This window comes from Mus musculus, chromosome 7 (assembly GCF_000001635.26).
Source record: "Mus musculus strain C57BL/6J chromosome 7, GRCm38.p6 C57BL/6J".
NCBI lineage: Eukaryota > Metazoa > Chordata > Mammalia > Rodentia > Muridae > Mus > Mus musculus.
Window position 1 is genome coordinate 96,876,793 of NC_000073.6, and position 15,570 is coordinate 96,892,362.

The following is a 15,570-nucleotide window of genomic DNA, read 5'->3' on the forward strand; positions in this document are numbered from 1 at the left end:
AAACCAAAAGAGGAGGCGCCATACATACCATTAAAGGGAGACTCACATTTTTTTTGAGATCCCACTGTGTGCAAGACTCTTCCCTCAATGTCTATAACAGCTCTGAGGGTTTTTGTAAGCCCCTGGATCTGACACAAAAAAATAAGTGGACAAGGTTGCCTCAGTCAGTAAGAATTGTCATCTGCACATTCTTTTTACCTATGAACACACTATGGCTCAGAGAAAGTACACAATAAGCTTCCGATCGTGCTTAGTAGGTTTAGAGTAAAATCCTACATCCCTGCCTACATCCTGCTACACTGGCCCAGCATTCTATGTGCTTCCTGACTTACCTGTATGGCAGGGACTAAGTCACTGGTGAGTTTCTAGGGATAGTCTAAAGTAGGGAATCTATGAGATAAAATGTGGCAGGTGCCGTGACAGCTGCTGCTGTTCTTTCCAACAACACAAGGCACTGGCAGTTATTAGAGAGGCAGCATGCAAGGGAGGCAATGAAAGCAACAGAAAAAAATGTTTTATTAGAGGTGGAAATCAGGAGTCAGGCAAGGAGAGTGGAATCAAATATCAAGTCTGAGAGGTCAGGAAGAACCAGGAAAAGAGTCAGGTCCTAGGAGTATCTAAGATGGACTAGGAAATGGGGTGCACTGCAGCCCCAAGCAAAGTGCTCCAGCTCACACTGGAAACAAAGTGAGGGTGTAAGACACCTTGCCGGGCAGTGGTGGCGCACTTGAACCCCAGTACTTGGGAGGCAGATGCAGGCAGATTTCTGGGTTCAAGGCCAGCTTGGTCTACAGAGTGAGTTCCAGGACAGCCAGGACTACACAGAGAAACTCTCTCTCAGAAAAAAAAAAAAAAAAAAAGACACCAGCACTCACTAGACTATAGCCATGGAGATGAGAATAGACTGGAGCTTTCAACGAGTCTCCACCACCCAGAACTATCACTCTCTTTAGGGCCATTCTGAGCATCAAAAGACTTGATAATTCTCTTCTCTCCATCTCTGTCCTGCTGTTTCTCTGGCTGTCCACTTCCTTTCTCTCCGAATCTCTGCCCCATCTCTCTAAGACTTTGTCACCTCTCTTTGGATCTCTGACCTGCTTTCTCTCTGGGTCTCTGACCTGCTTTCTCTCTGGGTCTCTGACCTGCTTTCTCTCTGGGTCTCTGACCTGCTTTCTCTCTGGGTCTCTGTCCTGCAGTCTCTCTGGGTCTCTGTCACCTCTCTCTGGGGCTCTGTCCTGCAGTCTCTCTGGCTCTCTGTCACCTCTCTCTGGGGCTCTGTCCTGCAGTCTCTCTGGGACTCTATATTCTTCTCTGAGAGTCTGCTTTCTCATTTTCTAGCTTTCTGTCCCCCATCTCTTATACTTAGTCCCTTCTTTCCTTCTCTCTAAGTATCTGTCTCTGTTTCTCTCTGCCTCTACCTTTCTTTCTCTCCCTCTTGGTTTCTGTCCCCTTTTGCCCCCTCCCTGTGTGTGTGTGTGTGTGTGTGTGTGTGTGTGTGTCTGTCTGTCTGTCTGTCTGTCTGTCTGTCTTCTGTCTTTGTACACTTCTTTCTGAGACTCTAAAACTACATAAATACACAAACATGCATACATACATACATATATACATACACATATACTTTCTGAAGGTGAAATTACTTCATAAATGATGAAACCAGCTAGAAATCATTACAACATTCTTAATTAAGAAAACTCCCACATATGGAGTTTTCCCAATAAGCCATTTGTTGAAGTAGGTTTCCCCTTAAACATCATGAGTCAGCGTAGTGGAGTCAAATTCCATGCTTATACATATAAAATGCAGGAATGCTTGTGGGATGGGCTGTTCCTGAAACAAGTTTTAAGTTGGTTTTATCAATCCTCACAGCACATTAAATAAAACATCTAATATAAACAGTATATACTAGAGAAACTTGTCTCAGAGAGTCTGCCGTTGTAGAGAGGCAAGGTCACTCAGCCCATGTCTATTGGGAATCCTTCTAGAAGACTGCAATGCAGTCCTTGGTTCTGTGGAGTGGACACCATGGCTTTCAGACTCAACTCCAAGTCACACAAAACGTGATGGGAAGAAAAAAAGAAAGTCTTGCTAAAGCCAGATGTGGTAGTGTATAGTTGTAATCCCATTACTCAGGCAGTCTGGGCTGCCTGCATAGTGAGTTCCAAGCCAACCCGTGCTACATAGTGAGACACTGTCTCAAAGACAAAAGCAAAGAAGGAAGCTGATAAAATGGGGATAGCCCCGAAAGGACTTTCTGGGTGGCAGTGAGCAACAAGCTCGATGTGTTGCATAAAGGGAAGTGGCTCTAGCTGCCTACAGGGCCCTGGGACAGCCCCCACTATAATTATGCTCACATTAAATATGTGAGCCCTTCACTAATTCTTTACATTTATTTCTGCTTTAAGTTTGGGGCTTTGCCACCTCATAGGTGCTCGGTAAATATTTTATGAATGAAATGTAGATCCAGGAGAGCAGGGAGACAAAGAAGGAGCACATGCGCAGGGAGGACATTCCATTTAGGCCCTGGCTCCAGCATCATCTGTGCACCTGGCAGGACGGAGAATTCAATTCACACAGTTCAAATAGAATGTGTGGCTTTCGGTCTGTGCTGGAGAGATAGGAGAGCTACAACAAGCACTGTTCCCAACTTTACAATGAAAATAAGCCTGACTAGAGACAAATCCAGGAGTTTTCCTTGAATTCTTTCTCTAAGGTCACAGGGCAAGCAACAGGCCCAAATCCAAGAAGCAAACTCCACCTACAGAAAAGAACCACATTTAAGCTTCCAGTTTACTGGGTGGGCACAGCCAGACACTAGACGTGGTAGTTGAGCTACAGCTACAGAAACTGGGGTGACGGGTGCTCGTGTCTTCTTTCATGATCTACCTGACCTCCCTACAAACCACAGCAGAGGTTCTACACACACACAGTAGAGAGAAATTAAGGAAGTGTCCCCCACAACTGGCATGATAAAGGGGCACAACAGATGCTACTGAGAAACACAGTACCCACTGGCTCCACCCACTCCTTCGTCACCCTGTCTCCCCTAAGGAGAAATAGAAAATGGCAGCTGTGCACCCTCCTTAGACACTGTGTGAGAATCCATACAGCTCATGAGAGACGGAAAGAAAGGGAACGTGATAACTGCAGCTGAGAGAGAAGCAGGAGCAGTCTTCAGCCCAGAGCTGCTGCCTAAGAAGGGCCAGGAGCACAGAGCAGACCACAGCCCTGAAACTCAGGGACCCATGGACCTGTCAGAACAATAGAGAATGCTCCCCCAATACCCACAACTGCCTAAAATCCCGAAGCAAAACAAGGGGCACAATACAGTAGGAAAGGGGATATGGAGTAAGCCAGCACTGGAAGGAGCTGTCCCTCTAAGATACCACGTAGGCAGGATCTAAAGCTGGGACAGAGTGACTTGGAGACAGAAGAAAATAAATAAATAAATAAATAAATAAATAAATAAATAAATAAATAGCAAGCTCTGGCAAAGCAGTTTCCCAATCAAATGATTGCTAGAAGAGCTTAATGCCTGTGACACACCAAGGTTCACCATAGAAATAGTGAATCTCAAAGCCAGCCTGATTCCTGAGGCCATTACCTCACACACCCTCATTAAAGACCTCACAGGAGGAGACTCACGTCATCTCAGACTCTGCTGTGCTGCACAAGATGTCACATTTTCCAACTGACCGTGTAAAAGGGCAAGAAAAAGCAAGAAAATGTAGTCGTCAGACTCACATTCAGATCTGACACAGATGTTGAAAACACCTTTCAGGGAATTTAGAATAACTGTAATTATATTAACAGCGCTAATGGAAAAGGTGAGCCGTGGGCAGATCAGATGGGTATTTCAGCAGAGATGGGGAAGAAAAAGAATCAAATGGAAATGCTAGAACTGAGAAGCCCAGCTACAGAGATGAAGAATGTCTTTGAAGGGCCCGCAGCTCTTGATGACAGCATGACACAGCCAGGGAAAGAAGCTAGGTCAATAGAAATTACCCAGACCAACACACAAAGGAGAAGAGATAAACCCACAGAGCAAGAGCTATGGAGAATATCAAATGGTCAAATGCACATGTAATAGAATTCTAGCAAAGAGAAAATAGGCAGAAGAAATACCTGATCAAATAATGACCATGTAGTATTCACAATTAATAGCAGGACACAGTTTTTAAAGAGCTCAGAAAGTATGAAACGAAATATGTATGCACATACATACATACACATACATGTAGAAACTTCTAAGTGTGTCATATTCAAACTATTGAATTGTTTGTAAAAGGGAATTTTCTGAAAATGGCCTAAAGGTGGGTGTATTTTACAAGAGGAAAAAGGGATAAGAACCATAGCAAATTCTCACCAGAAACTATGCAGACTAAAAACAGAAGTGCAAAAGTTAAAAAAAACAAAACAAAACAAATATCTGTCCACTGGGAGATGATTCCTAAAATAGCGTTTTAATGAAGGTACCTACAGGAACAGGTAAGGATAAGGACCACAGATAGGTGCTGCGACCCATCGGCACCAAAGGAGGAGCAGCCGTCACTAGCCACCTTTAAGCCTTTTAGCCTAAGGTGGGCATAAAACAAGTTGCTGGAGTGGTCACTAGGGGGAAAGAAACCACCCAAAAGAAGATGTTGGTACAGCTGTAAAAGGACTAGGGGAGAAAAATGAAGGAATGTGTGTCCTGACTCGTCTCTTTCCAGTGTGTACCTCTTATTTGAACCTAGTGAGGCAAACCAGCAGAGATGCCCAGTCCAAAGTCTATAGCTGCTAGCCTCCCGGGGGACAAAGAATGGCAAAGAACAGCTTTAGGAAGGAGCAAAACTCTCAGAATAGACACTGACTGACTCCATGGCATGGTCCGTGTAAAAGGGAGAACCAGGATTCTACCCTAGCTGGACCTGACTCCTAAGCACCTCCCCCGACCCCCACCCCACCCCAGAAGACACCTGGCCTCAGAACAGCATCAGTGAGCTTATGATAAGGTTTGCAGATCTTACAGATCTCGGTAATCCTGAAGTCTAGAATTTGTTGTTGGGATTTAATCTTGCAGTAAATACAAGTAAGTCATGACCGAAAAATGCAGAAAGTACTCCGGCTACGACTTGACTTAGGAGTGCCCAGTGATGTAATATCCATTACAGTGACCTGGGCCAAGGGAACTACTATCACAGCCAGCTTTGAACTCTGTTCACAAATGACACAGTGACCACATCTTTGCTGGTGACACTGGTATTTAGAACAACTACAGATGAAAGTCATAAAAATCACACCTTTGTTATCCAACCGAAACATCAGGATGAGTGAGAGTTGTGTACCAGAGACGTGTTTTGGCATTTCCTCGCTCGCTGCACGTAGCGAGTGGCTAGCGATGAAGTATGTGGTGTGAAGAAAGCCTTCCAGCACGTGTGAAGACACCCTTTAGTGGTCCCCTTCTGGAAGCCGAGTTCATGGCAGCTCCATGAATCTTTTATGTTTTCTCTCACCGTGCTGTAAAGATGCTTCAGAGAACTGGCGTGAAGAAAAGTCAGTGGAAGGAAATCACAGAAAGCCAATCATCTGGCCATCTTTACCTCCCCCTTCCCAATGGGGATCTGGCTCTGCTGCTAAGTGAGCTGCAGCCAGAGCCAAGAAGAACTTGTCTTGAAAACTGCCAGTCTTCTTGACCCACTCGAGACTTCCAAATAGAATTGTTTTCCCCTTTAGCACAGCGATAAACACAAAAGGTTTTGTTGTTGTTGTTGCTGCTGGTTGTTTGTTTACCTGAAGCTGCATCATTTTAATGGAAATTCTGATCAAAGAACACAATCTCCATGGTCAGGCATACCTGGTTGTGAATCTTCCCATGAGCTATGTCTTTAGGCAAGCTGATCACCCTCTCCCAACCTCTATCATTGCCATTTGTAAAATGACGATAACAATCCCTACCCTGAAAGATGCTTATGAACGCAATGCATGATACCCAAAAGGCTCTGTGATTATTAGTGAGCTCTTCTTTTCTCATATAGAATGGAATATAAAGTAGAAAGTTGCTCTTAATCCGCTCAAAAAAATCAACAAAAAATAACTACCGTTCTCTTATTCAGTCAGTGAACCCTGCGGTGTAGTGTCTCTATGCGGTGTCTTCTTTAGGCACTGAGAATATAGGTAAGGTCCCTGTGTGTATGGATCTTACATTCCAGTACGAGAAGTCGGGTAAACAGATAGCAAGTATAATGAAGTGAATACGATACAGTCACGTGGTAAAGGTGGTGGCAGCCTGTCTGTTTTGGAAACAGGAACTTTGTGTGCCAGCACTACAAGGGAGAAAGCATTCTCTACAACAGAAACAACAGCCCCCAGCACAACTCCTGGGCTCAGCATGTTTGGCACTGAAGCACAGCGAATTCAAGAGAGTTCAGAAGAGCAATTTCCCCTGCAAAGTCAGAATGAGAGACAGGAAGGAGTCAGGTCACACAGCCACCCTTCACTCACATTATTAAGCACTCCAAGTACTCGGCATTCAGCAGTGATCAGCAAATCCTGGCCTCTGGGGGCTGACATTCCACTGAGGAAAGACTCCTAGGACACTGAAGAGCCTGGTAGGAAGTTCAGATCCACTGGAAGTACATAATCCTTTTGGACCTCACTTTATCTATGACATAGGCATTGGTGTTGCCACTCATGGAGTGGGGAGCATAGCCGCCAAGGCTGTACTATGGCGCCTGCGCATAACCACTGGCTGTGGTGAGGCTTGTGGGTTAGGAGGAAACAGGCCTGAGATCTGTCCTCCAGGATCACCCCTCTGTCAAAGGTAAAGATAAGATCCTCTAGCCTACACTGTGCCATCTCTTCTGGTTTGGAAGAAAACATGGCCAGGGCTCTGAGAGTTTTTGTAGTGCAAAGCAGGACAGTCAAGCCAGAGTGGTGACACATCAGTCATCCCAGCACCTGGGACGTAGCCGCAAGAGGATCCGCAGTTCTATGTTGTCCTTCGCTGCACAGCCAGCTCAAAGTCAGCATAGGCTACAGGAGACAAGGGGGAAAAAATCAAACCAAACCAACAAATAAAAAAGGCATGATAGTCAGAATCAAAGCAATGTCCCAGCTTCACCCAAACAGCTGGGGCTCAGAAAACTCTCCTCCCTGATTCCTAAATCCTGCTGCAGTAGCTCTCAGGCAGTAGCTCTCAGCAGGTCAACGCCATGCAAAAGGGGTCCCGCAGAGGAGGCCCACAAGGCAGAGGTCTCAGGACCAAGAGGAGAAGGCTCCAGCTCTTCCAACTCAATGAGAAGGAGCAGCACTCAGATGGGACAATCACATGTATCGATCAGGAGGCCGGGGAGCCCATCGGCATCTCCCAAGCTCTGGGAGATACGGAAATTAATGACTAGGAGACAAACATGTATACATTGGCAGCTGCATCTGATGTTCATTTAATTAAGATGTGCAGTCCTTCTACCAGAATATGGGGAGAGTGGAAATGGCTGGGTTTGGGCGGTCACATATAAAATGAGAACCAGATCTTGAAGGCGCACAGCCTTTTCATTGTATCTTCCTCTGGCTCGATTTAATTATGCATTGCCTTCCATAATAATTACAATTGTCTGCCTTCATACAAAGCCTCCTTCTATTTGGAGACTAAAGCTCAGGGGAGAAGCCTAGGGAGATTGCTGAAGTATCATTTAGTGAGAGCAGTTGCCTCTAGCTTTGTGTTTCCAGCAGATGTTTATCTTGCACCTACTGTGTGCCGAGGTCTGCCCAGTCCTACAGGAGGCAGGAGTGAGTGGACCATGGTCTCTTTCTCCCCAGACCCATTCTATATCCATGTATTTGTTTAGACATTTTACCCCCATCTCCTGGCTGCTTTCTTGATGTCAGTCTTAAATGATACTTGAGTAAGGATGAACTCGGGAGCCAGCACACCTGGGTCACAGTAGTAACAGATGACAGAACCCAGTTGGTGTGAGTCCGAACTCTCAGCCTAGCAGCCTGACCCACTATGGCTGCCTTGACCTGGAGCACACGGAGTCCCAAGAGGGAACCGACTCGTACACCAGCCCTTCCAAACTAGGAGAAAGCAGGAGCAGGGCACTTCCCTGGGGCTCTTCCTGGTCATGCTGAGCTGCAGATATGGAAAGGACTAGGAAAGAAAGATTCAGAGAAGAGATTCATTTTCCTGCTAGATATCAGCTAGCTACCAGGTAAAGTTACATCTAGGAAAGTATGCCAAACCTTGGACAAGGAGAAATTAGAGGTTCTGGAGGAGACCCAGCCAGAAAGAAGAAGGCAGAGTGTGCAAAGCCACAGCTGGAGATAGACACACAGCTAACCTCGGCTACCTCACTCTTCTGTTTTGCTCTTCGTTGCTGTGATCACAGCATCAATGGTCAAAACTAACTTGGAAGAGGAATAGGTGTGATGTCACTGGGTTCGGAGCCGATCCTAATACCAACACTAAGTTTGTAGCTGAAGCTGACCATGACATGTACAGTCATACTTCTGTCGCTAACGTGCCACCCCTTTCTTTGATTTCTAGGTATGACAGTTTTGGTCGCCTGACAAACGTGACCTTTCCAACTGGCCAGGTGAGCAGTTTCCGAAGCGATACAGACAGCTCAGTGCACGTGCAGGTAGAGACCTCAAGCAAAGATGACGTCACCATAACCACCAACCTGTCTGCTTCGGGTGCCTTCTACACCCTGTTACAAGGTAAGTCAGCCAGGGCCTGGGGACTTTGAGACCCAGAGATGAAGATGACCAGAGGAGGAAGCTACTACAGTAGCTGCCCAAGATCAAGAAAGCCTCTTGCTTTGGTTTTTCTCTGTTCTGCCACCTCATTTGCAAACATGCCAGGCAGAGGCCTATAAATTGTCTCTCAGAGGCTTCAGAGTGATTTTTCATTGTCCCATCCTATTATCCTCAGAACAAAGGGGAGAAAATCCATTAGTTGTTAATCCAGGTGACCTCCTACTCTGCTGTTGTAATGGCTCCCAGATTTAAAAAAAAAATGTTAGCTCACACTGGTGTAAGAGAGACAAAGGCCACCAGTAATTACACCTAATTGTGGCAGGAATTTGGGTGTACAGAAGTCCTTCCAGGAGCCAGGGAGACAATTGTTCCTCTGCCTGGACTCCAGGGTTTCCCCTTCTGTGCAGCCATCGAATCATCTCAGATAGGGATTGGTGTTTTAGCTTCAGACCCCTGAGAGTGAGGGAGTCTTGCTGTGAGCCCACTATTTTGACTGTTCCCATGGGAAGTAGTGACCACCGGGGCAGCACCCACAGCTTTGTTGAGTTTAATAACCTAAAAGAAACACCAATGTCACTTAGGAAAGCCCTGTCTGACTTTTTGTCTTTCTTCCCTCATCTGATACACTCCCAGATCTCGGCATCTAACAGCAAAAGGAGCTCGGCTCTGGATGTCCAAGATCCGGTTCTAGCTCTGCCTCTGTCACTAAATGAGACCACACACAGCCCTTGGGTTTCTTCTTCGGGGAAAGAAAGCATGCTGAAGGGGTGTTGGGTAGTATGGAACAGTCCCTGGGTGGACCTGAGGCACCTGTGCCTACTGGAAGGGGAAGTCACTCTTGTTCTCTGAGCCTCAGTTTCTTGATCTTGGAAATGGGGCCGCATTAGAGACTCTGCCACACAGAGTTGCCTAGACATATCTAGAGACAGCATTCATAAAGTGAGCATCATGGGCCAGGCACAGAGCACTGCTCAGAAACTGTTTGCTGGATTAACTGACTAACTAAGCGGTTGGATTTACCACGAGGAGGCAAATGTTTGCATGTTTGCATTATTGCTTTTGTTCCCAAACATAGTTTTTGTCTTTCAAAAAGCTAGACAGAAAAATAGGAGTTATTAAAGAAAAAGAGACCATGCCCAGCAATGTCTTGCTGTAATGAGGAGTTGGGACACAGGACAGTGTGTATGCTCTGGCAGGTTTATCACCAAGAGAAACTACCACCTGCTAAGAACCCTACCCAGCCTACTAGGACAGTGACTGTTAGGCTGCGTGACCTTCAACCCAGCTTATTCCCTCACCATGCACGGTTTTTCTACCCACTTTATACTGCCAGGCCTGCTTTAATACATTTTTATGTTCAGGCAACTTTTTAAAATTCAAAAGTGCAACACTCCTCAACTTTAAAACCTACCACCATTTAATCACTGCTTTCTGGATGGGGGAGAATAAAAGCCCAGTGTTCAGCATCATGCCTAGATTGTAAGACACCCTCCAATTCCAGGAACATTGGAATGTAAAGAGGAAAAGCACGTCCCAGAATCCAGGGGATCCAGTATCTACAGTCTGCCGGGTACCACCGCAAGCAAGCTCCCTGTCAATTTCACGGTCGTTCCAGGCTCGGGTGCCCGGCCTGTCCGTCACCTCAGCAGAGTCTTTGTAAGAAGCTCTTTCAGCTTCATCTTAGGTCTGAACAGTGGGAAATAATGAGAAGTAGCTGCTAATGAGTAGCACCCTTGGGCAGTCACAGCCAGCATTAGCTGGGACCGTGTGCGATGAACCTCCCCACATGCTGGCCCATCCAAAGTCAACAGTAATAGACGTATGTGCATTCCGGGAGGAGAAGCTTTACGAGATAAATTGACACAGGCTTTCTCACTCTACGAATGGAAGCAAAATACAGATTGTCAGTGCATGATGCATAGCAACGCGGAGGCAGATTTTAGAATCCCCGTGAGCAATAAAGTGTGGAAAGATGGAGTGCAAGGGAGAGAGAGGAGAGGCCCAGTCTGATGTCATTCTAACAGGAAGATTCAACGAGGGTTTCCCATGAAAACTACATCTTTTAAAAAAGATGTTTTCATTTTGCATAATGTGTATGAGTTCTTAGCCTGCGTGTGTGTATATATATATATATATATATGCACCACATGCATGCCTGATGCCCATGGAAGCAAGAAAGAGGGGTCAGATCCCCTGGAACTGGAGGGACAGGTGGTTATGAGTTGCCATGCGGTTCTGGGGGATGAACTCAGGTCCTCTGGAAGATCAGCACTGTCTCAACCGCAGATCCATCTTCCCAGTCCCCGCCACTATATTTTTATGGCTTTACATAGCCTAAGACATACTTAATTTAATCCAGCAAATGCCGAACACATATAATAATAGTAGTGCTAGCTATGTTTTGAACACTTACCAGCTAAAAGGGACTTTTGGCCACTTGTGTCTAACTCCTTTCACTTACAGTAATATCAATAATGCACTTTTTTTGCAATGTTATTTGTAGTTGAAAAAACTGGGACAAATTAACTATCTACTTGGTATTGTTAAATACATTGTATTTCTAAATAATGGAAGACTGAAGTTATTTTTTTGTTTTTGTTTTGGTTATTTTGTTTGTTTTTTTTTTTTTTTGCTTTTTAAAACTGTGGGCTTGTTTGTTTATTTTAAAGATTTATTTATTTCATGTATATGAGAGCTCTATCTGTATGTTCTCCTGCATGCCAGAAGAGGGCATCTGATCACATTATACATGATTGTGAGCTACTATCTGGCGACTCACAGTTGAACTAAGGATCTCTGGAAGAGATCTTAACTGCTGAGCCATCTCTCCAACCCAAAGGCTGTAGTTATTATGAAAAATGTTTATTACAAGTATTTAACAGCATGATATGATACACTGGCCGATGAAAAAACTCTATAGTAACTATTTGGCTCTGTAAATGCATTAAAAAATACCATAAAATCTACAAATCTACAACATATTTCCAATGGTTTTGAGTACTGAGCTTATATAGTCTCCAGATACCTTCCTAGTTTTCTTCAATGATAAAGTATTACTTCCATATTTAGGGGTAAACACATTTAAACCCCCACCCTAGCCTCCATCCTCTCTCTTCTTAAGCATCTTTTCTCTCTTCTCCTTCAGACCAAGTCCGGAACAGCTACTACATCGGGGCTGATGGCTCCCTGAGGCTGCTACTAGCCAATGGCATGGAAGTGGCTCTGCAGACTGAGCCACACCTGCTGGCTGGCACTGTCAACCCCACTGTAGGCAAGAGGAATGTCACACTGCCCATTGATAATGGCCTCAACCTGGTGGAGTGGCGGCAGCGCAAGGAGCAGGCTCGTGGCCAGGTCACCGTCTTTGGACGCCGTCTGCGGGTAAGCGGAGGAACCTTGCAGCCATTAATCCCGGTGCTGGGGGTCGGGTGTGTGTTTGGGGCGGGGAGAGTGTATTTATAGAACGGGGTCCCATTTTTGAAACTCTCCCCAGTTTCTTCATCTACCAAAGGGAGAACCGAGGCCACAAGCCACGTGTAACAAAAGGCTGTGGGCCATCCTTTCCGTTTTGATCTGTGTAAACATGGCTAGCCTTGGGATGGGCTCTGAACTGAGTTGCCAGCTTGTATTCTACGACTGAACTCGGACATGTCAGTCACCTTAAAGCCTCAGGGTCAGTCATTAGGAAGTAAAGCCAATGTTGCCTGCTGTTTCGACATGCAGTGTCTCACACAAAGCTTGGCGCACATCAGGGTCAGTAATGGCTGCTGGTGTCCTTACCCGCTCGCTACGCTGCTTGTTCTTGTCACTGCTAGTATGTCCCCAAGTTTATTTCAACCACTTAAAAAATGAGCCACATTTGCCACTCTTTCTGAGTCAGTTGATCCTTTCTAATGATCAAAAGGACTGAGTATGGTGTCAGGGAGATCACAAGTTCAAGGCTACCCTGGCCTATGTGCCAAGAAACTGTCTGTCAGGATGATCTTAGCATAGCTGTCACTGTGGATGGGAGGAGCCACCTTGAAGACTGGTATTTTGGAGCATTTTTCAGTGTGGGGCCCTTGGGCACCTTGTCTGCTCCCCTCCCGTGTTTCTGTAGAGCTTAGCCTTGGCCCAGGACTCACTACCCAGCTGCCTTCCTCTCTAGGTTCAAAAAGCAAAGTTTAAAGGGCAAAGTGCGCTAAAGCGGGAACTTGGTGGGTGAGCACTTTCATGGCAGGTGATTAAGCTTGGAAACCAGGGCTGAGGGAATGTAGAGCTGCAGTTCAGTGGCTGCAGATTGCCCAGTAATACAAATGACAAAGCAGAAGGCGAGAGGCTGTACAGTGGGACAGCCAGTGCCCCGGGCCTGGCTCTCTGCCCAGTACCTGTAGACCACAGGTGCTCAGCAGGCCGCTGCCGAGCCGAAGAGAACTGCAGAAACATCCTCACCGCAACAGTGGACTCTTGAGTCCCTGCCTCTCACCCAAGGAAGTTTCTATACATTCCCTTCTTCTACATGGGCAACCAAGGTCAAAAGAATAGGTGATTGTTTGCGAGTCACACAGCTAGGTGGCTATAAATCCTGGGAAACAGATGCAGGGCAGAAGCATGGTGGCTAATGACTTACCTAACCATGAAAACCAGAGCCTGGGAAACCAAGCTTCCTTTGTACCCTCAACAGCCAAGAACTCTATAACTAGCTAGTTAGCTAATGTGGAAACCAGCCTCCTACTAAGTTCCTGTGGAAGGCTGGGCTAGCTCTTTGTTCCCTGCCACCATCTGGGGTCTCACTAAACTCATCTGCATTCTCAAGAGCCCCTCCTACACTTCTGAGGCAGTGTGCCAAAGGGGAAGTTTGACCTAGGTTGGATTCCTGCTGGGCCTCGTGTGTAGCCTCCAGCAACTCCTCGGAGTCTAAGCTTCCTCTGCAGATGCAAGAGGATGATGTATGCGTTCAAAGCACCTCGCCCAGAGCTGCAGACCCCAGGTGCTCAGTAAAGGGCAGTGATTAGTGCTATTAGGAGTTTCTCTCCACCGTGTGAACAGGACCTGAAGTTTCTCAGGCTTTAATTGGTCCCTCTCCCAGCCGGAGATAGATGATACCCTAGTCCGGTGGCCACATCTCCTGCTTCCTCCCAAAATAAATGGCCACCAACAGTGGCAGTTTGTGGAATGAGAATGTTAGCCGGGTGTGCCTCCCCATAATGGAGCTCATTTTTTATACAGCTGGGAATTTTTTTTTAATAAAGAAAGATGTAAAATAATCTCATTGCCGCCTCTGCCGAGCACAGGAAGCATAAGGTGCTTCCCCCAGTGAACTGTTCAATTCAGTTTCATTAATTTTTGTCACAAAGGTACAGATCTCCTTCTTCACTGGGATCCTTGGGGGTGGGGGTGGGAGGTGCTGTCCATGTGGCACCAACACTGGTGGGATAGGAGGATCTCCCAAAGGTGCTCCCAGAAGGCTCCCACCATTGTTGACAGCATGTCCCCCTTTTCACATGCCCTCTCTGCGAAGAACATGGTTTGAGCTTCCAACGCCTCTGATTTTTCACGGGAATCATCTGCCACACGGTTTTTGCTTCTGCAATTGTGTTTGATTACCCTGGGGAAGGCAAGCTTATTATAACCAGGCCATTCACAGCTAAAGCCGCCTCGGCATCATCATTATAAATCCTTATTTTCGGGGCCTTGGCATTTGTATGGGGAGAGTGGGAGAAGACACACACATCTCTCCTTCCTCTAAGACTGACCGTGATCATGTGCAGTCATTTAGTGGAAATAATTACAGCCATCTATCCGATGCCTTCTATGCACCTAGTTAGTAGTCCACTGAGGCTTTACTCACAAATCTAGGTGTATACACCGGAAGAAAGTGAGTCTCTGAGAAGTAAAGGCACTTGACCAAGGTCACACAGGAAAGCTAGTCACAAAGTTGAGGTTGACATTTCAACCTTAATCCTGACACCTGCCTATACCCAAACCCTCTTCTAAATATACAGATCCCTAAAGGATCTTTTATTCCCTCAGGCCACACATGCCATTTTACATTGTGTGACCTAATTATCTGCTTTCCCCTTGGGTCATCTTGGTTGTCAAACTTGCTGAATGACAAGTAGAAGAGGCAGCAAAGGTGCCCCCTGTGCCCTGTAGGGCCAACTCCCTTCCCTACCCCCAGCCGGATGCTTTGAAAAACTTACTAACATTTGGGGACAGCCTATGCCGAAAGGTCAAATCCAAAGGCTCCAAAGCATATTTCTTTATTAAAACATGGAGCAAGAGACCTGGGGAAATGGCTCAATCAGTTAAGTGCTTGAAGGTCTGAGTTTATTCCCCTGAAACCATTTGGGGGAGGGAGACCAGACATGGTGACATGTTTGTAATCCTAGCTCTGGAAAGGCAGAGAAGATAGATCCCTGGGGCTCACTGGGCAGCCAGCCTAGCTTAAACAGGAAGTTCCAGGTCCCTGTGTATCCCCATATATACATGTGTGCTCATATAAACACATACAAAGCTCCTGCTTTCAGCTACCTTCATGAGGGCCTATAATTCTGACTCAAAAGGGAAACTGAGTTGGTGGTGGCCTCACAGACCAGAGGGAGATGACTGAGGGGGGTCCTGGTCCTGGAGGCAAAAGGAAAGTACTCTAGAGTTAGGACTAGTTCCAACAGGACTACAAAAGAAACCACAGGGAATGAGAACACTCCTATCTCTCAGCAACCTCTGAGGAGAAACAAGAGGGGATGGCTCAGAAGACAGCAGGTGACCTAGAAACCTTGCCTGTGGGCAAATGCAGGGGAGAACCAAAGAGTAGCAAGTATAGAGGCCCGGGAATGCTAAGACTTGCTCAGA

At 46.2% G+C, this 15,570-nt stretch overlaps 1 protein-coding gene across 28 annotated transcripts in view; it reads left to right on the forward strand.

Annotated features, from left to right (window-relative positions):
• Tenm4 (teneurin transmembrane protein 4) overlaps positions 1-15,570 on the forward strand; it is a 739,850-nt gene that overhangs the window by 705,549 nt on the left and 18,731 nt on the right. For all 28 annotated transcript variants that reach the window (NM_001310762.1, XM_006507806.4, XM_030242547.1 and 25 more), the window contains 2 exons: positions 8,525-8,697; positions 11,882-12,117. In NM_001310762.1, coding sequence (NP_001297691.1) covers positions 8,525-8,697; positions 11,882-12,117 — 409 coding nt within the window. The remainder of the gene's footprint in view (positions 1-8,524; positions 8,698-11,881; positions 12,118-15,570) is intronic.